The sequence below is a fragment of the Mugil cephalus genome, chromosome 15 (assembly GCF_022458985.1).
Source record: "Mugil cephalus isolate CIBA_MC_2020 chromosome 15, CIBA_Mcephalus_1.1, whole genome shotgun sequence".
Lineage (NCBI taxonomy): Eukaryota > Metazoa > Chordata > Actinopteri > Mugiliformes > Mugilidae > Mugil > Mugil cephalus.
Window position 1 is genome coordinate 19,880,539 of NC_061784.1, and position 21,655 is coordinate 19,902,193.

At 39.2% G+C, this 21,655-nt stretch overlaps 2 protein-coding genes across 7 annotated transcripts in view; one reads left to right on the forward strand and one right to left on the reverse strand.

Annotated features, from left to right (window-relative positions):
• larp1 (La ribonucleoprotein 1, translational regulator) overlaps positions 1-8,649 on the forward strand; it is a 50,520-nt gene extending 41,871 nt beyond the window's left edge. For 5 of the 6 annotated variants that reach the window (XM_047606619.1, XM_047606621.1, XM_047606620.1 and 2 more), the window contains 8 exons: positions 37-160; positions 1,069-1,274; positions 1,366-1,472; positions 2,814-2,971; positions 3,721-3,865; positions 3,991-4,100; positions 4,222-4,349; positions 5,116-8,649. In XM_047606619.1, the coding sequence (XP_047462575.1) occupies positions 37-160; positions 1,069-1,274; positions 1,366-1,472; positions 2,814-2,971; positions 3,721-3,865; positions 3,991-4,100; positions 4,222-4,349; positions 5,116-5,346 (1,209 nt within the window). In that variant the 3' untranslated portion in view covers positions 5,347-8,649. The remainder of the gene's footprint in view (positions 1-36; positions 161-1,068; positions 1,275-1,365; positions 1,473-2,813; positions 2,972-3,720; positions 3,866-3,990; positions 4,101-4,221; positions 4,350-5,115) is intronic. The other variant, XR_007114293.1, reaches the window with a different exon arrangement.
• Positions 8,650-9,470: 821 nt separating this feature from the next.
• faxdc2 (fatty acid hydroxylase domain containing 2) lies at positions 9,471-21,518 on the reverse strand. Its single transcript, XM_047607705.1, has 9 exons — positions 21,425-21,518; positions 20,069-20,112; positions 18,164-18,261; positions 16,156-16,259; positions 15,591-15,712; positions 12,705-12,907; positions 12,444-12,549; positions 11,443-11,609; positions 9,471-10,670 (listed from the first exon to the last, which is right to left on the reverse strand). The coding sequence occupies exons 1-9, from the start codon at positions 21,447-21,449 to the stop codon at positions 10,514-10,516; spliced, it is 1,026 nt and encodes a 341-aa protein (XP_047463661.1). The 5' UTR covers positions 21,450-21,518; the 3' UTR covers positions 9,471-10,513.
• Positions 21,519-21,655: the final 137 nt, after the last annotated feature.

The window sequence follows — 21,655 nt, forward strand, 5'->3', positions numbered from 1 at the left end:
GTAACATTAACGTCCGATCCTTTCTCGTTCTTACAGCAAGAGGTGGAGAACTTCAAGAAGGTCCACCTGATCAGCCGCGAACAGTTCGACTGTTTGACCCCCGAACCTCCCGTCGACCCCAACCAAGAAGTCCCCCCAGGCCCCCCCCGACCCCAGCAGAGTAAGGACTTGCTTTTATTTTATTTCTTTCCTTATAGTTTAAAACTAAAAATAGGTTAAAGTATGTGACCCAAACACTGGGTCCAGAGTGATACAATAATTGAAGGGTGACAGAAAAACTGCACTAATTAATACATTTTTCTTTAGTATTTAAGAGTTTATCATGAAGATATTGTATTTAAAAGGCTTTTAAACTGACTTCAGGATGTCACATGTCTCAGTTCATGGATCGATAATGTGTTTTTCAGTTCACTGAAATATGTCCTGTGTGATATAAGAAGAGACAATAGGGATCCCAGTATTTTATAATAATAATGTCAATAAATAGTTCAAAGCCTGTAAAATACATTCAGCAGAGAAGCTTTTTTAAGAAGATGGATTATGAGGTTTAGTTTAAAAAAAATCTGTGAGGCCTTGAAGTGGTCAGTTACATCATCCCACCAACCACTCAGGAAAAACTATTATTTTTTTGTGTGTTTTATTCTGTGAAATAGACGTCGCTTTAGTTCTGACATTAAATCGGCTCATGATAGTTAACTACCATCACACTGAGAGTGATGTTGAGTGATGAAGGATGATTTTATTTCAGGAGATGAAAATAAAGAGTAGGGCTGAGTGTATCGACCTCAATATCGATAGCATCGATACCTAGGCCAGTATCGGATCGATACTAGTGTGATGAGTCGATACTTTTGTTACAGTTTCTCTTCTTTACGTCCAGTAAATTAGTTCTCACACAGTTCATGTGAGTGCGGCTTCTCTCCATAAAAGAGTATTGGTATCGGCGATACTAGCCACGTATTTACTTGGTATCGGATCGATACCTAAATTCCCAGTATCGCCCAGCCCTAGTAAAGAGTTTTCACTTTTATAAAATCATTTATTTTATGTTTTTTTATTTCTCCTTAGTCCCCACAGACGCTTTGGCAAACAAACTCTTCGGCGCCCCCGAGCCGTCCTCGATAGCTCGCTCGCTCCCGACTACCGTGCCTGACTCGCCCAACTACCGCAGTGCCCGGACGCCGCGCACGCCGCGCACGCCTCACCGGAAGGACCCGACCATGACGCCGCGCTTCTACCCGGTGGTGAAGGAGAGTCGGCCCGTCGACGCCAAGGTGAGACGGAAACCCGGTGCGAGGTAAAACCGGCCCCACCTGATGCCCGACCAAAACATTTGACGATATTTGTTTATTTTCCTCCTCTCAGACGCCCAGGAAGAGGAAGACCAGACACAGCTCAAACCCGCCCATGGAGTGTCACGTCGGCTGGGTGATGGACTCCAGAGAGCATCGATCTCGTACCGCCTCCGTCAGGTGAGACTCCTCCTCTCTGCCAACTGTTTGCATCTCGTATATAATATATAATACAATCTATTATCATCTAATATCTGGACACAAAAACTAAAACAGTGCAGCTTTAGAGTCTAGAAAAATGACATCAGACTTTTCTAAAAAGAAAATTATAAACCAGAATTACAGGTATATTTGTGCTGGGAGAGAAGAAAACAAAACATATTATTATAACAAATAATAAGTTGCAATATAGACATTTCTGCACATAAAGAAATACAAGATGCATTTTTGAAACAGTTTTGCACAGAGAATTTTATTAAAACTGTACAGTTTGACTCAATAGTCAGTTCAGTTTCTGCTTTCATAAATCTGCAGTCTGACTATAAATTGATTAAAATAAATAACTGACTGCACTCTTGGCACACCTGGTGCTGTCAGTTTTTAGGCTTTAACCTCCTGAGACCCTGTGTCCTCGTATGAGGACATGAAGTTTTAGGTTTGTAGCAGCTTGTTCTGCTTGATTTATACCTGTTGTCCTAATAAGTAGACGCTTTAGTCTAGTGGTAGCAAAAAGGTCAATGCACTAGTCGGTGTAACTCAATCTACAGCCAGAAGTGGACGAGGTACAAAACCTTGTCAAGTTTTATGGTTGAAACTTGTTTATTTATGCTCACTAACTTTTCTAATTTGTTATGATGCGCAGATTTAATAAATTCTGTCAACAGTAATTGACAGAGTTGTGTGTAATTCTGTCTTTATGCGGCCATGATCGGGTATAAATAAATAGTTTTATATTTATAAGTGATGCCGACTTTATTGTATTAAACAGTGAAATAATCCCCGTGTCCACATCCTTTTAGAAACTACTTCCTGTTCACAGATGATACTTAGCTAATACCAAATACCTTGAATAGAAATTAAAAATGCACACTAAACAACTTGGGTCTCAGGATTTTAAAGTTGTAAATTCTTCTTTTTCCCGTGTATTCAGATTCCTATTACTCAGTGACTGTGGCACTTATACAGATTGTGGCTTTTGCAGAGACAAATTGAGGAGAGCTGTCCTTTAAAAGAAAAAAGGACCATGCCTTTACTCCAAATAGTTCAAGAAGAGCTTTAAATTTACTTTGGGTATTCCTTTATAGGTGAAAATTAAAGGAATTTATTTTCCCTTAAGACATGCAGCGTTAAACCTGAGAGTCAAATATGACAAAGATCTCATGTCTCCAAACCAAATGCACATTAAATGGATGTAAATGAAAACTGAGAAACAAAAGAAACATGGAGTTTGTTTCATTAATTGTGTAATAATTTAATAAGATGCGAGATTGAATGTGTGTCCTCCACCTTCCTCCCTCTCAGCTCCAACGCCAGTCCGTCGGAGGGCACCCCGGCTCTGGGTAACATCGGCTGCACCCCCCAGTCCCTCCCCAAGTTCCAGCACCCGTCACACGAGCTGCTCAAGGAGAACGGCTTCACGCAACACGTTTACCACAAGTATCGCCGGCGCTGCCTAAACGGTACCCTCCCTCTTCTTCTCTGATTTCTTTTTGGTATTATAGTTATGAATATGTTTCATTTCCAACAATTTGTGTAAAAAATTAGTGATGTAACGATGAATTGCCAGATTAAGGTTAAAAAGCAAAACAAATGAGTGACGATTCAAATCAGCTCAGATGAAAAATTATTTGCGATGCCCTTTTTAAACAGCAGAGGGCGTAATCTAGTTTTGAGATATGTTGATCCTCCCTAAAAAACATGTAAATCAAGCTTTAGTTTATTTATTTGAAGGGATTTTATTTATTTGTGCGATTCATTTAGTTATTTTGATGCGGGATTTGTTTTAAAGATCCGTTTTATTTATTTATTTTTGTTGTGAAACACTTTGAAGAGGATGACATGTGTTGTATTGCACAGTTTATGCTACCTGAGAAAAATAAAAAGGGATTCTCTTTAATTTGCTGAAGAGAAAATATAATTTGTAGCTTTTATATATCTAAATATATATGTTTTTAAAATAAAAAATAAATAAATTAAAAAAGAAATAATGATTATAAACCTAAAAACAAACAAATAAATTATAAACACACTGAAAAAGGAGTTGCAAGTAGTAAACACTTAAATTCCTACTCAATTCTAACTATTCCTCAGTTTGTATCAGCATTTATTCTATATAAACATCATTATAAATATATAACATCTATATAGTTTCTTCTTCATCTTCGTCTTTTGGGCGTAAAAACACGTTTGTTTTCTCCACCGATCACAGAGCGGAAGCGGCTTGGAATCGGACAGTCGCAGGAGATGAACACACTCTTCCGCTTCTGGTCGTTTTTCCTTCGGGATCATTTCAACAGAAAGATGTACGAGGAGTTCAGACAGCTGGTGGTGGAGGACGGGAAGGAGGGATACAGGTGAGAGCCTTCACCAGTAATAAGACAAATCAATCTTTGAAAAGCAAACGTGTACAGGAAGTGTTTGGAAACTTGGATCCTTTCAAAATAAGTCGTAGCTAAATGTGTCGCTGTTTATATTGCAGGTACGGTTTGGAGTGCTTGTTCAGGTACTACAGCTACGGTCTGGAGAAGAAGTTCAGGCCCGACATCTTCAAGGACTTCCAGGAGGAGACCATCAAAGACTACGAGGCTGGTGAGCAAACGGCAGATACGAGGAGATGGAAGCAACGCGGTTATTTGTTTTCCTGATGTGGGGCTTTGAGAATAATAATAATAATAATAATAATAATTTTTGTGTGTGTCCTCACCACCAGGCCAGCTTTACGGACTGGAGAAGTTCTGGGCCTTCCTTAAATACTCCAAAGCCAAGACCATGGAGATCGACCCCAAGCTGCAGGAGCATCTGAGCAAGTTCAAACGCCTGGAGGATTTCAGGATTGATGTAAGTGGGAGGATATTAATCGTTTATACGTCCTGGAGGCGCTCGCTCCATTATGATCTGTTTAAAATCTGAAGCTTAAGTTGAGGATTGATGAACAATTAAAAAAAAAAAAAAAGAAAGAATTTAATTAAAGAAAAGTGTTGTAGAAGAAGGTTAAAAATCAAGATTGATTGTTATTATTTTATTATATATTATATATTAATTTGGCATTTAAAGATGTTCTTTCTGTGCTTTGCTGCCTAAAACTTAGATGATATGGATTTTTTTTTTTAACATCAGCTTTGGCAGATAGTCGATACGTGCTGCCGATACCTGGAGCCGATGTTGCTTTTCTTCCCTTCATTTACATGATAAAAATGACACAATGATAACAAATGTCTCCCAAGAATATAAACAAAAAAACTCTCAAATATCTCTAAAACACTTTTACTCTCATGAGGTTTTTTTTCAGACGTATTGATATAACAGTTTATTATTGAATTTTCAGAAACATCGCTTTTTATTTTGCGAAAAATTGTAATAGGAATGCAGATAATGTATGGGCTGCACAGATCCACAGGGTCTCCAGCAGCACAGGGCTGCCTGTGGATGTGCCTATCTGTAAATCTTGCCAGGAAAAAAAAAATATATATATATTTATATATCTTTAATAGAACGCATATATGTATGTTTGTATCGGCGAACGCACCCATGTATCGGCCTATGCCAATGAAAATATCGCAAATATCGGCCCGATTCTAAAAAAAATCGTCATTTCTTGTTCTAGCCACCGATGGAGGAAGGACGCCGCAGAAGACACTCCTCCAGCGGAGACGGCCGCCGCCGCCACCCCTCCCAGCCCACCAGTCGTCCCCACAGCCAGGCCAGCTCAGGCCCCGCCCCCGCCCCAGCCCCCGCCCCCAAGGATGATGCCAAACCCAGCGGCCAGAAAGCCCCGACCGCCGCCGCCGCCGCCGCCGCTGCTGATCCCGCACCAGACGCCAAGACACTGAAGTAACAGCTCCACGGACGCGCCGGCCTGCACGGATCAACTCAAACCCACGCCTGCAAGTCGCCGGTTCTCTCTGCGCCACAGGAGGGGGAGGGGCTTCCAGCTCGTCATTCTAAGCATGAGATTTTTATTTTTTTTTTTCGTTGCAAACTACCATCGATTGAGGAAAAAAGGAAGACGATTAATCGATCAGTTTCTTGATTCATTTTAAGTTTTTTTTTTTTTTTTTTTGGAGAACGTTTTGTCTTAATGAGGCAACGGATGAGGTGTCAAACACTTTTTTTTTTTTTTTTTTTTTTTTTTTTTGTCCTCCCCCCCTTGTTACAAACTTTTGCCGGTCCACGCGGTGGACGGTTTTTTGGTTTTTTATTTCTTCCTTCATGTTGAACCCCTCTTTGACCCTCTTTGATCGTCGCTGTCCTGCTGGCTTATCCCTCACCCAGATTAATAACTATTATTTCTTGAGCGTGAGGTTGGGATTGGGACGTAGTTTGAACGAGGCTGAACATCTGAGAATAAAAAATAAATAAATAAATATAGAAGAAGAAGAAGAAGCCCCCTCCTGTTCCCGACATCCACCCGGACCAAAGTGGTCAGAACCGAGCGACTGACGTTTCCACCCGCATGGCCCCCGAGGACGTTCAGTCGAGGGGCTGCAAATTTAGACACATTTGATTTATTTTATGGCTGGACTCTTGAGGGGGGAGAATATTAAAGAACCAAATGATATAAAAAGAAAAAAGAAAGCAAAAAAAAAGACTTATATCGACCCCTCGCTACGGACAAGATCATTAAAAGTTGCCTTATTTTAATGGTTTCACTGCTTCTAACGTGTGCCCGCCACCTTATCGTCGATTGTACAGCATCAAGAGTCACGCTAGTTTCAAACAGAGGTGGCGCTCCGTCTGCCAAACTGTCCTCCACCTCCCCCCCTCCCTCGCTCCATCCCTCCTTCCTCCTCCGCCTCCTTCCCTGAACTGAACTGTCTTCCAGGCGTCATCCAGTCTGTTACAAGTCCTGTAATTCTTCCGTTTATTGCAAGTCGTGGCTTTTTCGTGCTGAAACACGTCGCCCTGATGGAAGTCCGCCGCCTCCTCCACCTCCTCCACCTCCTCCACCCGATAAGGAAGACGGGATTTCCCGCGTCCTCCTCCTCCTCCTCCACCCTCCCTTTTCGTCCGTTAATCCCTCCGTCGGGACATCCATCCACCAGTCGACCATCAGCGACGCCGCAGGACTGGAATCCGGATTACTTGAAGAAGCGATGGTTTTTCGCGAGGAAGAGCCGTCGAGCTCTGACGCAGGTGCTCCGGGCGGAGACGAGGACACGCAGCCTCCACCCTCCTCCTCCTCCTCCACCCTCCTCCTCCTCTTCTGTTTGACCCGGAGTTGGACCCACGCCGCTCGACGAGGCCGACGCACTCTTCAGAAACCTCTTCCTGTTTCACACACAAACATCAGCCACACTGAACGTCACACTGCAGGTACACGATGTAGCGGCTCGAGCGAGGCCGGATACAGACGCTTGACCTCGCTGTGGATTTAAAAAAAGAAAAGAAAGTTAAATAAATAAATAAAATTCACACTCTTTTAAGTCATCGCTCTTCTCACGGTCGACTGTGCGGATAATAAAAAACCTTAATCCAACAACTCCAGAACTGATGATATCAAACAGAAGAGTGATTTCCTCCACTAATGTAAATGTGAATCTGACAGATGAAGAGAAATGATTACAGCTTCCTGCTACTTTGTTTTATTGTTTATAGAACAGATTATATATTTGCCTTACATGTGTACGTACTCTAACTTTTCTTTTTTTTTTTTTTTTTTTTTTTTTTTTTAAGGGTCTCATAATTATCTTTTAATGCTTTTTTTTTTTTTTTTTTTAATTTGCTGTGTTTCTCGTGTTGTCATGCTGGAGGCGGGAGGGAGGGAGGGATGGAGGGTGGGAGGGGGCGGGTGTCTGTGGATTTCAGGTTATGGGTTCACTACGCAAAAGGGAACGTTGGCATCAGGGCGTTAAAAAAAAAAAAGAAAAAAAAACTAAATCTGTAATCGTTTCATGTTGAAATCACAGTTGAATTTTTCTTTTAGTAAAGAGATCTGCCAGGATGAGAGCAACAACAAGAAACTGTTATTAAGCCTCCAGCGTTTTCTACAAATGTGTCTAAAAAAAAAAAAAAAAAAAAGGTCCACGCTTTGGTTTTAATTGAATCAGAGGTTCTGGGAGACGAAATAAGTCTTAAAAGAGAAGAATCCACACGTAAAAATCTTCAAATGCTTTTCAGCAGAAGAATTAGTTCCCAAGTTATATGTGCCTGTTTTTTTTTTTTTTTAATTTTATTATTATTATTATTATTATTATTTGCTCCTCGGTCGTAATAATAATCATCATGAGCCTGTAGGTCGTCCTGTCAGTGTTCAACTTCTTCCTCTAAATCCAGAATTATCTGAAAATGCAAACTGAAGCTGTATTTTATTTTCCTTTTTATTTTATTTTATTTTATTTTTTTTAGTTTTTCTTCAGGGAGATTTTGGATCTGAAGCTTACAGTTGCTGCATCAAAGTGTTTACTGGATGGAAATATAATAAACGCTACTCGACGTTATGTTCCCACAAACCAGCGGCGTCTCCTGGGAGCGGGTTGGTTGCGAGAAGCTGCCTTCTTCCTTCGGGACCGTCACACGATCCTCCTCTGAAAACTGCGATCTCATGTGTCGCCTGTCTCTGGACATTTTGAAGTGTTTGTGGGGGGGGGGGGAGATGTGTGGGCTTCAGGTGGTTTTGGGAGTTGTCATTCTTCCAAACAAACTCTAGAGGGCGCAGTCTGCTGCTTTGCTCGGCAAGTTTTACACGGACATGGACGCTGGAGGGACGAAAGATGGACGAAAAGACGAGGAGAGACGATGGGAAGAGCCCCATCGGGGGTTTTGCGATGTTGCTCAGAGGAATATGGCTGGTTAATGATGTCTGGAGACTGAAAAAACAAAAAAGGACAAAATTCCATAAAGCCATATGAATAAGAAAAAAAAAACTGTATATGAACCATTAAAATAGTTCATTACATTAAAGTATCCTAGGCTTGTCATGAGGAAAAAAAGATGAAAACGAGGAAAAAAGGAACAAAAAAATATATAAAAAGGAAAAATGTAAAATACTTGAATGAGATCTTGTATTATAACATTTAATATTCATAATATCTGCTTTGTAGGCTGACGTGATTCGCTATTAGTGTTATTTGTAATTTGTAGTAATTATGCTTTTCCTTAATAAAGAAAAAAAACAGAAAATGGACAAAAAAACCTCAAACACCAGCTTCAGTTGTTTTTCTTTGTGTCCCAACCATAAACTGAATATATCTATCCAAATATATATATATATATATATATATATGGATGGAGGAACTGCGCCCCCTGGTGTATGGCTGCAGTACAGGTCGTAAGCTCCAAACCCTTTAATCTCTTGGAATCTTTTTTTTTTCTTTCATTTTTATTTTCTCCCAAGGTATTTGGGATCAGAAGAATTAAAGCTTTTATTTTTTTCATTATTTATATTATAATAAAGTGACTGATGTGTGACAAATGTTTATTTTAATGCCTGTACATGCCAACAATGAAGTCCCAACATCCTCTAATGAGTTCTTGCTAATTAGCGAGGTTTAGCCTGTCGCTGTTGATAAAATTTGTTAAATTTTCAGGTCATATCAAACTATAAATGTTAATAAGCATAAATTAATACGTTTTAACCTTGGAATTTGATAGGGTTTAGTTCCTCATCCACTTTTTGTCCTGTTTTCTACAGTGTAGTGACTCTTTGCTACCACTAGATGGCAGACTAAAGTGTCCAATAACAAGGAAAACGGGTTTAAATGAAGAAGAACAAGCTGAAATAATAAAACCTGCAATCCAATCTACATGATTCTAGGTCATTAATATAATACTGATACATACTTGATGCTCTAGAAACAGGATGTGACATAATGGTGGCTACCAGTTGCCATGCCGACTGCGTCATTAAGAGTTGTAAATAAATAAATAAAATGCAGTGAGGTAGAGGAGAGCAAAGCATTAATTAGATGAAAATCCGAGTTGGTCGGGTCATCGATGTGGCAGAAAGAGAAGAGACGTGCGTTTCTTTTTAAAATATTTTAATTATCATAAAATTATCAAGTACAATTGTTGTCATATAAAAAAGACACATTAACACAAGTGCATGTTTTAAGTGCTACTCTTAAAGTGCAAGTGTATCATCTAAGACGTGTGTGTGCCTGTAGTGGTAAGTGAACCTAAAAAGTCTAAAAAAAAAAATTTAGACAAATCATGTTGGACGTAAAAACCAAATTAACGGAGAGAGGAACGTGTTCAGTGGTGACACTTTTTTTAACGATCTCGTGTACTCGGGGAGACGGTCAACATTTCCATGATGCACATGAACAAGAGGACGTGTTGTAGCTCCACCACAAACCCGTTCACTTTAAAAATCATTTGCATGACGTTCTGTTCTCTCGCACATCACAGCTTCACTCCACGATCAAACTGAGTAAGAGTTTCAAAGAAAGTAAAAAATAAAAAGGATACTGAGGGGTCTCGTTATAAATCGTAAGTGAGAATTGAACTTTCAGCCTGTTTATTCTGAAATTCTGAGAAAAATGTAGTTTAATTAGTTAATGAAGGAAATACAAACACTAAAGAATGCACGGACAACGGAAGCCATCATAAATACTCAAATTCCTCTTATTTTTTACTATTTTACTACATTACATAATTTTTCCTGGCACGTTTGGGACTCGTACATACATTTCCACCACCGTGTGCTGTTTGGTAGAACAAAAAAAAACCCTGGACCAGTGACTACTTCACTATCACTCAACCAAATCAGGAGCTATAAATACCGTCCCCTCAGGTCACAGGAGGATGTTATCGCGGCAGGAAACAGGTTAAAAGTCGGAGCCGAAGCTTCTCGAACTGAATGTCAGCGACCGTGTTTCTGCCGAGTGAAGTTGGTGAATGCAGCGACTTTTCTTTGATTAAAATAATCAAACAATCACCTTAGATTGATTGGAACTTTGTCCCCCTTTTTTTTTATCACAATCCCAAATTTGGCCTGAGGTTAAAGGTCAGGGGCGGGGGCGGGGCAGGGGGCGGGGCATGGGGGCGGGGCGGATCGCAGGTCGTCACTGGCCCTTCTTGGTTGTGTCAGGGATGCTCTCGTTCAGGGGCGTGAAGCTGGTGAGCAGCGTGTGGCGCTCGTACTGCTTCGTCTGCCTGAATTTGGAGTCGGTGCCGTGGAGACGGTCCAGGACGCCGAACACACCGAAACACTGGTTGAACCTGGAAGCAGGAGGGGAAACGACTTAGACTGATACACAATATGGAACTGGTTGTGTCACAGCAGCTCAGATGCACATAGAAATAAATAAGTGAATGAAAAAAAAAAAGTGAAAAAGAAGGACCGCTACTTGGCCAAAAGATGGTTCTTTAAAAGGATTAATGTAAGCATATGCTGTCCTTAAACTGAGTAAAATAAACTGAATAAAAAAAATAGGAAAATTAGGTGTAAGAGCAATAAATAAATAATTAAAAATGAATAAAAAATAAATAAAAATAATGCAATGAAAAATAAAAAGGAATAACAAATAAATAAAAATAATGCAATAAGTAAATAAAATAGAAAAAATAAATAAAACAAAAGGTGTAAGAGCAATGAATAAATAAAAATTAATACAAAATAAATAATAATGCAATAAATAAATAAAAATTAATAAAATTAAATAGTATAAGAAAAAAATATAAAGGTCTGCATATGTGCAAATACATATCAGATACAAATACAACAAATACAGACCAGAAAGAAAGATATGAAAAAAAAAATATGTGTGTATTAATCCGTCGTGAAAAATAGTCCCCAAACAAGTTCACCATTAACTCCTATTTGAGTGACGCTGCTGGTTTTGAAAAGGTTAAATTTAGCTGCACTTGACTTCCAGCATTTTTTTTTTTGTATCTGCACATTCAAGAATTCATGTGCTTCTGATACTGATGAATGATAATTCTTTTTTTGTTTGTTTGTTTTTTCCCTGGGGGAGTCGTGAGTTGGACGGACCTGAGGTGGTGGAAGTCGTGGAACTCGGGGGAGGGCAGGAAGGGGAGGTGGTATCCACAGTGGGAGATGCTGGTGCTGAACAGAGCCAGGCAGTACCAAGCGGTGGTGGAGGTCATGTGAGAGCCCAGGATCACGGGCCCCATCACCACCGGCAGCATGTTGGAGAGCTAGAGAATTAAAAAAATAAATAAATAAAACAGAACAGAACATGTAAAGAATGTAAATGTGTGATGATTTAAAACGGTAAATCGGTTACTTTGGTAAACCACAGCTGAGATCAGTGAGTTCAAGTTACTTCTCATGAACGTGTTTGTGTTTAGGATCAAGTTCGTCCAGATTCCAGGTGTTAAAATGAAGCACTCCTTTCCTCTTTTAGTCATTACATAACAAGAGAATGTGACAGAGTGAAAGACAGGAAACCAAATGCATAATGCTTATCTACCTCTATTATTACACCTTATCATTTATCTTTCTCCTGCAGGCCTATATATATATATATATATATATATATATATATATATATATATATATATATATTCTATATTTACTTCTATTTCTTTGTCTATACTTATGCAAATCTACATTATTTGCTTATTTTCCATTACGTTCTGTTCCATTGTCTTCTTCTTATCAGGGTTTAACTTATTTTATGTTACTTTATGTTACTGTATTTTACTTTATTGCAGAGTATTTTATATTCATTGAATTTTATTTGATTTAATTTCATAGAATTTTATTTTAATCTCATATCATTTTATTTTACTTTATTTAATGTAATTTAATTTAGTTTTATTTTATTTTATTTTATTTTATTTATTTAATTGAATAGTATTTTATTTTATTTTATTTTATTTTTATTAAATTAAATTAAATTTAATTATAGTATTTTATTTATTATTTTTTTTTAATTTTATTTCATTTTCTTGTACAGCTGAGCTACTGTGACCAAGCCATTTCCCTCGTGGAGCATTAAAGTGGAAGTCTAAGGGAGGATCATTCACCATGTGCTCCAGAGGATGAGCGTAGATGGAGACGACGCCGATGGGAGCCGTCCACTCGTGGTGCTGTTTGTGGAAGCGCTTGTAGAGGCTGGGATGGTGGAACAACCTGAGAGAATAAAAGAATTTTAGTCATTTAATCAGCTTTAAGACGCAATTAGAAAAATAAGACTTCAGCTAGATGCAGATTAAATATTTACAAAGAGTGTGTCAGGTGTGTAAAATGTTCAGGGTCACCGTTAGACTTGAAAGCGTAGATATTACCTGTGTGAATAGTAAAAGAGAACTTCCTCCACGATGGAGAAGAAGGCGAGCTCCATGAGGGCCCAGTGGAAGGTGGGCAGCTCGGGGCCGCACGGGTTCCTCCAGCTCAGCAGGTAGTAGACGGCCACCACCATGGGCCCCGAGATGAACACCTGGTTGAAGAGGACGACCTTCACGGCGTGACGGAGCTTCACTGGGTCCACCTGCAGGACGGGGAACAGGAAACTCTTCAAACCACCGTCTAGTTGTATTACACGACATATTTATTCTTAGTTCTGTATAAATATACTTGTGAAGTAATGACACCAGAGTTCAAATTCTTTTTTCTTTGTCACTATTAACATGAAAAAAGGGGCAGATTATTGCATCACGTTACGTGTATGTGTTATCTTGACCTTTAGATCCAGGTTATGAACACGTGATGAGGACACACAGATGAACCTTTGCACATTAAATGTACAGATGAAGTACTTCAACTTGGTCAAAAATACAGACATGAACAGAAATAGACGAAGAAAAACTTTGATTAAATTGATTAAAGTTAATGTTAATGCTGTAGAGGTATTTTTTTAAGACGAGCAAGATACATGTGACTCCTTTTTAAAACTTGATATATATATTCTAACATGGTTAAGAGATGACAGGAGTACAGGTCTGTGTGTGTTTTGGTCTTTGAACTTCCCATTCAGACAAGGACATAAAAGGATATTCATTTTAAAATTCAAAAATTAAAATTGAAATTCAAGGCATTTTTCTTTATTAGAGTCGAGAATAGATAAACAAAACTTTTAATTTGCTGATTCTAAATACAAAAAATAGAATCATTAGAAGACAGAAACAAAAATGCGACCGGAAGTTGTCGTTTTCAAAGTAAGAGCATGTATGAGGACGGCGCTGTGTAACAAGTTGATGGATGTGGATCAGTAAGTTGTTTTTCGAAACAATAAAATAGTGAGTATCAGGGAACACGACATGGCTGCATAAGAACTAAGACGCATATTTCTGGTAAAAACTAAAAATAACTACGTGTAATCCGGGAATAGTTAGCTACTAGCTAACATTACTCTGATATACGTGCAGAAGACGAGCTTTGTTTTGTCAAAGATGACGTCAGAGTAAGATTCAAAGAGTCTGGGCTTGGGAAGCCACAGATAGAAGTCATGTATTTGGGCGCGCTTGTCATAAACACAGTACTGTCCTCATACGTGCTCTTACTTTGAAACGACAACGGATGCAAAATATGAAAAAAAAAAAAAAAACAGGCGCTTTTTGCTTCAGTCTTCTAATGATTTTATTTTTAGAAACAGAGAATGAAAAAGAACGCTTTTAAAGTTTTGTTTATCTATTCTCGACACTGATAATGAAATATCGAATGTCAAACGAATTTGATTTTTTTTTTATTTTAAAATGAAAATCAAATAACTTCCTTTTCTTTTTTTTTTTTTTTATCATTTTCTGAATGGAAAATCCAATGACCAAAAACATACACGGACCAGTAGAAGGTTATTATAAATGGTAAAATTATATGTGGGAAAAAAATCGTTTTAATCTAAATTTAAATAAATGCAATATAACAATATTAAACGTACTTACATAACTAATATAAAATATATAACAGGAAGCTTTTGTTGCGTTCGCATTTTAAAGGCTGTTCTTAGATTCATAAATCTTCTGATAAAAATCCTCTAACACACACATATAACAAAGTAAACTAATAAATAAAGTATGAAACTATAATAACTAATTGTTTATGGACTTTGGAAATAACCTCTACCATCAGATTTACTGCTTGATAAATTACACAGGCAGACATTTTTTAATCCTCGACACACGCCAGCACATCCTGTCTTTGTTTATGACTCATAGATCCCTGGTTCACACGGTTATTCCCGGGAACTGAACTCAAGTGACTCCTCGGAGTAATGCACAGAAGTTATCAATGAACCAATAAAACTTTTTATGTTTGATGATGTAGACAAAGCTCGACGCTGTAAATGCATCGATGAACACGAATGTCCTCCAGCAGCTGATTAAGTGTTGAGTTTGAGCCCTGGTTATCAGCCGTGTCGCTCTTTATCTCCGCGGTGTCCAACAACAAGTATTACTCAAACACCGTGAGGGGACTTTGGTCAGACGGGCGTTTGGACGCTCTGATTCAGCAACACTGAGGGCTGCTCTTGAACTCACCTTCAAACACTAGATAGATTTGACTTTTAATTAACTAATTTGACTTAAATGAGACGTTCAACGACTGATGAAGCCTCTCAAGATACAAAAAATGTAATTAACCTTATGACATAATTAGAAAAACATGACTATTTTCAATATAAATGCAGATTAAATCAGCCCCATATGTGCAGAACGAGCTGTTATTCTGCACTTGTAACTATAAAAGATGCTGAAAATTCTCGCTCAAACATAATTTCTTGTGCAAAATGGACACTACTGGTCAAACGTTTGAGGTCACTCAAATATTTATCAAACCAGCTCCATGGGGTCAAAGTCTAGAGACTGGGTCATGGTCCACTCCATGTTTTCAAGCTTTCCATCTTGTTTTTTTGTGCTGAGGTAGTTCTGTTATAGCTTGGACTAAAGTTTTAGGTCATTATCTTAATGTAGGATGAAGCCCTGACCGACTAAACCAGAGGAAACTGAGTGTTGGTCAAAAACTTTACTTGTAGAAACATATATCAAACAAAGATCAATCATATCAGATCTTTTGTGGATTTATTTTAAAAATTACAACCTATTTGTGATCTGAAAATCTATCTTGCAGATCTTAAAGAAAAAAAAAGATAAAAATAAAAAAAAAACTGTGGGTAATTTGCAAACCCCTGTCAAATGTTCCTGTGCGCTGTGATATGAAGGTGTGAGAGGGGAACCTACCGGATTGTTCTTCTCCACCTGGATGCGGTAGCGAGTGATGAAGGAGGGTTTACCGGTGGTGTCCACCAATAGCAGCAGCCCATTTAAAGCCCAGAACACCAGAGGAGGGGCCAACATCGTCCCTGCAGAGAAAAGAAACGAGGTCAAGTGTAACAGAGCCATCCGACAGGATGCCCAACAGGTAGCGTTCAAGACTTCTGAAGTCACAATGGAATGAAAGGGAACTCTGCAAACTTCTTGGACTTGACCACTGGAAACAACATCCTCTGTTTGTTGTTAATGTACAATGTATTTGTGTCCCAGCTCATAGATAACATCTAGAGGAACAAAACCTTTCAGTGCACAAATGCAGTGAATGACAACAACGTGTCACGTGTCAGATCTAACTTTAAACTTTCCCTGATGGTATCACAAACCAGTTTCCAACGAGTTAGAAAAGAAAGAAACAAATGAAAACAGATCAATTAATCACTTATTTCCACCTGCTTCACAGCAACACAAAGACTGCACCAATACCAGACAGGTTGCTTAGTGAGATGACAGGACTTGACACACGAGTTTTTACCTGAGAAGAACAAAGCGGCCTCGTGACCCTCGAACGCCACGTACAGCTTTGTCCACAGGTTCTGCCAGAAGTCGCCTGAAGCTCCCCAGAACCTCTGGAGGTGCCTGCAGGGAGAACCAGAGCAACGTTTTTACCGTGTTACACGTATCTTCTTCTTCCGTTTGAAAGCTTTTGTGCAGACACAGACACACACACAGACCCAGCAGGTTGTGTGACGTGGAGGTTCATCATGACCTGTCTATGTCCTGTCACATTCCGCATCGTTTAATCAGAGTCACTTTATTATTCCCAAGGGGAAATTAATTTTGGTAACAGCAGCTCCTACTCAAAATATCATGAAATATATTCACTTGATTGTCCTACTCATTGTGTTGTCTTGAAAGGTCTACAAACGTTTCATTATTTTTTTGTATTGTTAGTACGATGGAACTGCATCTTGGGAACTAAAATGGAAACGTGACAGTCAGTGTTGGCTGATACCTATTTTAGTTCATTTTATTTCTTGCTTATTGTGTTTTTTAATTTAAGTTCTTTGTAAATTGATTCTTGGGGCAAAGGGGCAGATTATATAAGATTATTCTTCTTTCTGATTTCTTTTGGGAACGTTTGTGTTTATATTGAACTGTTTTAATCACTGAATGAAATAAAAAACTTAAGTGTACCAATGTTCAGAATAAAGAATAATGTAGGAAATAAGAATATGTAGATATATGTAGATATTTAGAATAAGAATACACGCATCAATGGAAAGAATACAACCAAAAGTATAAGTGAATCCTATTCTATGAAGGGCTTCTGTGCTCTGTCCACCTCATAATGCCTGGAAATGCAAAAGAAAACCATGGAGCATGACGACTTTTGTTAGAATAAAACTCTTATCAAACATCCAGACACATCCTACCAATAATGAGCTGAGGTCCGTTAGATCTTGTTCTGTTGCGTCCATGAAAGTGAACATAAAGACGGACGAACCCTTAATTATGAACAACTAATTTATAGATTTAGCCTTTTACAGTCGTCATAAATGTAGAAACAGTTTTTGCGTCTGGCTGTAAACTTGTTTGTTTCAGCTGTAACATTTTAACGTGGAGGTCTACGGGAAGTGACTCAGCCTCAAGTGGCCATTAGAGGAACTGCAGTTTTTTTAGCCATGTTGTCTCATGTCCTGTGACGTCAAGTTTCCCCACAAGCAGTGGCCTCTTTAAACAGGTTTACAGCCTGGTACATGAAACTGGTCTCAGTGGAACATATGCATATTTATATAACTCATTCTTAGAGTTGTGAAGAATTAAGGGCGCGGCTGCTTTGACTGACAGGTGGGTGTTGTCTCAAGTTGCTAGCTGGGCAAGCTAGGCATCAACCCACCGGCTCATGTGTCACCTCTTTGCTTATTTTTGCATAAGCCTGGGAGACGGGGGGGATTCAGGACACTGCCAAGACGGCGACGACCAGAGACGACCATTTCAGCTTCAGAACTGCTCTTTAGGAGTCGTTCGGATAATAATATGGGGTTCAACCACAGTTATGTACAATCATTGGTCCCACCACGTCTTACCTTGCATATTAGAAAGAGCAGTTCTAGATGGATACAAGCTTTATAGTAATTAAGTGTTTTATTTTGAAATTTTAATCCTAAATGTCGTTGAGTTGCGGGGCTGACAAGACACAGGGGAAACTAATGAGGGGGATGTAATCAAAGAGAAACCAATCAAACACTTGTTGGGGGAAGTAAAGCAAGAAGCAAAACACAGAGGAAGAATCTTTGCTAGCAGAAACAGGACCAGATACTGACGTTTGAAAATATGCAAACATCAACACCATGACGACAATTAACACGTCACACCCCGTGTCATTACGTCATATTAAGTGAGTTCATATCTGCCTATTGTGTTCTAGTCCTGTCTATCAAGTCTTTCATTCTTGACCTCTCTAATTTGCGTGCAATAATCCTGTGCCAGTGGCACTCCTGAGGCTCAGGAGCGTCTGGCTCGCTGCGTGGCGATCCTACCATGTCAGCGAGTTGCCGAACGCAGCCAGGAATAAGATTCCAGATCCGATGACAAACGCAGCTTTCTTCATGGAGTCCAACAGTCCGCCAGAGCCCTCCTGGGAAGAAGAAAAGCAACAGTTGTTGTGTGATGTCAAGTTCTCATCGGTGTTTCCCACAGAAATCTCTTCTACGGTGTAGAAGTGTCTCTACAACAACAGCAAGATTGTTACTAAAAACCAACAAGAGAGTGGTTTCATAGTTCAGTTTTTCATCATGTGAGGTGATACCCCGAGCAGGATGGTGTTGACCTGACCTCAATTCACTAGATCCCAAACAGATCAAGTATCTGTGGGATGATCCAACGAGGCCCCTCCCCTCAAAGGCCCCCCACTGACAACACTGTGTTTACGTACATGTGAAAAAAATGAATTATTGCCTTAATCCGACTTTAACTGGACAACTTAAGTGCATGTGAACACGTTTCTCTGTTATCGGTTCTCCTTATCTGATTGAGACTCATATCTCCGGCATGTATACGCCTTAATCTGACTTTAACTGGACAACGCATGTGGACATGCTCCACAACCGCTGCCCTGGTGTATGACCCCGGAACAAAAACATCCATGGTAAACAAAGCCGGTAGAAGAACCACCTGAGAGATGGCGTCATCTTATTTGCACCAGTGGTAGCGAACACATCACGTACGAGATTAACCGCAAAGGGGTCCGTATTAACCCGCTGACAAGACACATATCGCCACTTAGTGTGGAGGAGGAGGACATGTTCCCGTCAGGTATTCGATTTTCTCCGTTGCATGTAAATTGGGACGAGGACTGCAAATCAGAAAGATTAATTCTAAGCAAAACACATTCAGGTGTCTAATAACTGCCCGGTGCCGTCAGTAGAACACGAGGCAGCCGCACTCAGAGAAATCTGGATCAGTTCACTCAGTGGGAATTAAGTCCAGGGATTGATGTCACATTCACAAGGCCTTCTGAAATGCCAGCTTTCACCCCGGCTTCCCTCGGCCGAGCCGTGGCAACTGTGGGAACAATGAAGCTCAAATGCCACGCTGGTCTCAGGACTCAGAGATGTGTTTCCTCCTTTTTTTTTTTTTTTCCACAAAGACAAAACTCCTTCTTGAAGATGCAAATACACAAAATGAAGCCTGCAACGGGAGCATGCAAATTTTCCCTAGCGTGCTACACTCTTACTTTCTAAACACTCACGATCATAATTTTCACAGTCCATTATTTGCTGTCGTGTCTTTGCACCCTGAAGGACCAACACATTTTCTTGACGTTAGGAAAAGAAAAAGAAAAGAAAAGCGACTCATCAGGTTGAGCCTGTTGCAAAAAGAAGTTCCAGTGGAGACACAGCTGAAAGACAGCAGTCACGTGGAACAAGAAAAACTAACACAGGCTGGGTCAAGTGCCAAAACAAATTAGGAAACAGGTAAGAACAAATCATCTGCAGAAAGGACAGACACCAGTGAAATCAGAGTAACTGTTTTATGCAAACTTTAATTTAGCTTTATGCTTTGCTAAATGCACGGAGACAAGCTATATAAAAATACAGTCTAAGTGCTCATGAGCCTTCATCTAAATGCAACATTTTATATGTACGTGTGTTCTTTGATCAGCCACACAATTGCCACCGTTTAAGATTTAAAGGAGGATTTATAGCTGGTTGTTGTTAGAGGTTGCCTACAAGCAATTTAACATTTTCTCAGAACAGCAACTCCACCCATTGACAGAGAACCTGTAATTGAATAGACAACACCAGAAAACGAAGAAGAAAAAAAAAGAAAACAGCAGACATGGAACAGATCAAGGGTTGTGCGTGTGTTGACTTAATGTGTTGTGCCATCTGTCCCATTGAAAGGTGACGTAACAGGGAGTTGTAAAGGTGTTGTCATCATACCTGTCTGCCGCTGCTCGCTGCGCTGCCCTCAGCTCTCATCATGTCTGCAGATGGAATAGAAAATGCACAGTAAACACTTATTTATTTATTTATTTTAGTTTACAGGTAGACTAAGAAATATTAATCTACTGTTAAAAATAGGATTAAAAAAAAATAAAAAAATTTTTAAGAAAGAAATGAGATTAAGATGGATGATTGTGGGTGCGCTGTCCGAAAATAACTGATGGCAGAGGATTAAAAATGACATGTTTGCTGCTATTTGTTCTAAAAGGAGCGTGGCCCACTTTCAGCCAGACTGCATGTATGTGTGTTAGTCATTTCATGAATTCAATTTTACTGTTGCTACTAAATAAATATATCAACACCTTCTATACACCCACCAAAACATTCATTTTGAACTTCTTTTCATCTTTTCACGGTACATCAATTACTTAAATACAGCGGAGCCTGGTGCAGGATTATATATAATCCTGTTAGCATCTATTCTCACAGCGAGTAGTTTTTCTGGACAGATTCTTGGCGATACGTCCTCTCTGTCTCCCTCTTTGTGGAGAAAATACAGCAAAAAACAAAGGACAGAACCCATGACGACTCTGGAAATTTTTTTTTCGTGTCTAACCGTCCCAACACAAGAAAATACACTCAGTTTATCACGATAAAAGAGTGTGAAACGGGAGAAGAGGGAAACAGATGTATCTGATCATGTTTTTTTTTTTAATGAAATAGACAATATTTTAATGATAGAAATCAATGTTATGACAATGGGAGAACTGGGTAATGAAATTTTTTATAGCAAAGATAATCAAGTGGAACATCTTTTTACAGTTGTTTATTAAAGACAGTCAGCGCGTAAACTGATGATGATTTTATTTATTCTGTTTTTCACTTAAACAAATTGCATTATTTTCTCCACAATAATATTAATGTTTATTAATAGATTAATTAGTTTGCTGCTAATTACACTAAATATGAAAAGTAGGATTAAAGTTTGGAGCTCGTTCTTGGCTGGAACTAAACTATTTTCATATATTCTATTACGAAATATCATTAAGATATAACTAAAATAATAATATTAACAAAGTAATTAATACAGAAAGCAATTATTAATTCAGTCAAATGAACACCGAGTAGCACAAATCGTGTGTGCACATACTTATACTTGATTTAAATCTAATTTTAAAGAAAGAAAGCAGATTTTGAGATGTACTGAGTTTCACTGAATGCACCGAGAGTCCCAGTTATACACAGCTTTTGTTTGTTCGGATCTTTTCTAAAGTCATACAGACAGTTTTATCCCGCGTTACATCTGATTAAACCCGACTCCATCGATATGTTCCCTGTAAATCACTGACTTACCGCTGAATCTTGTCTCCCCGGTCATGTTCCTCCTCCGACTCGCTCCTGTTGCTGTTTCCCATGAGCTTCGAGCACCAGTTTATTGACAACGGTGAGCGGCTTCTGATTGGCTGAGGTTGAGTCAGCTGACCCGGAAGCAGCGCCTCCCCTTTCTTCCCCTTTGTTTTTGCCTTGGTGCGCAAGATTAATTGAGGTTAAGGTTGAAACCTTGCGAGGAAGGATGTCGCCGCT

Bases quoted from the DNA above. Each gene is read 5' to 3' on its own strand.
- faxdc2 (XM_047607705.1), bottom strand. From the start codon at position 21,449: ATGACCGGGGAGACAAGATTCAGCG. The intron at 18,262-20,068 runs GTATGATGACAA...TCTTCTTCCCAG, and splicing joins CAGCGAGCAGCGGCAGACAG to GAGGGCTCTGGCGGACTGTT. The intron at 15,713-16,155 runs GTAAAAACTCGT...TTTTCTCTGCAG, and splicing joins GGCCGCTTTGTTCTTCTCAG to GGACGATGTTGGCCCCTCCT.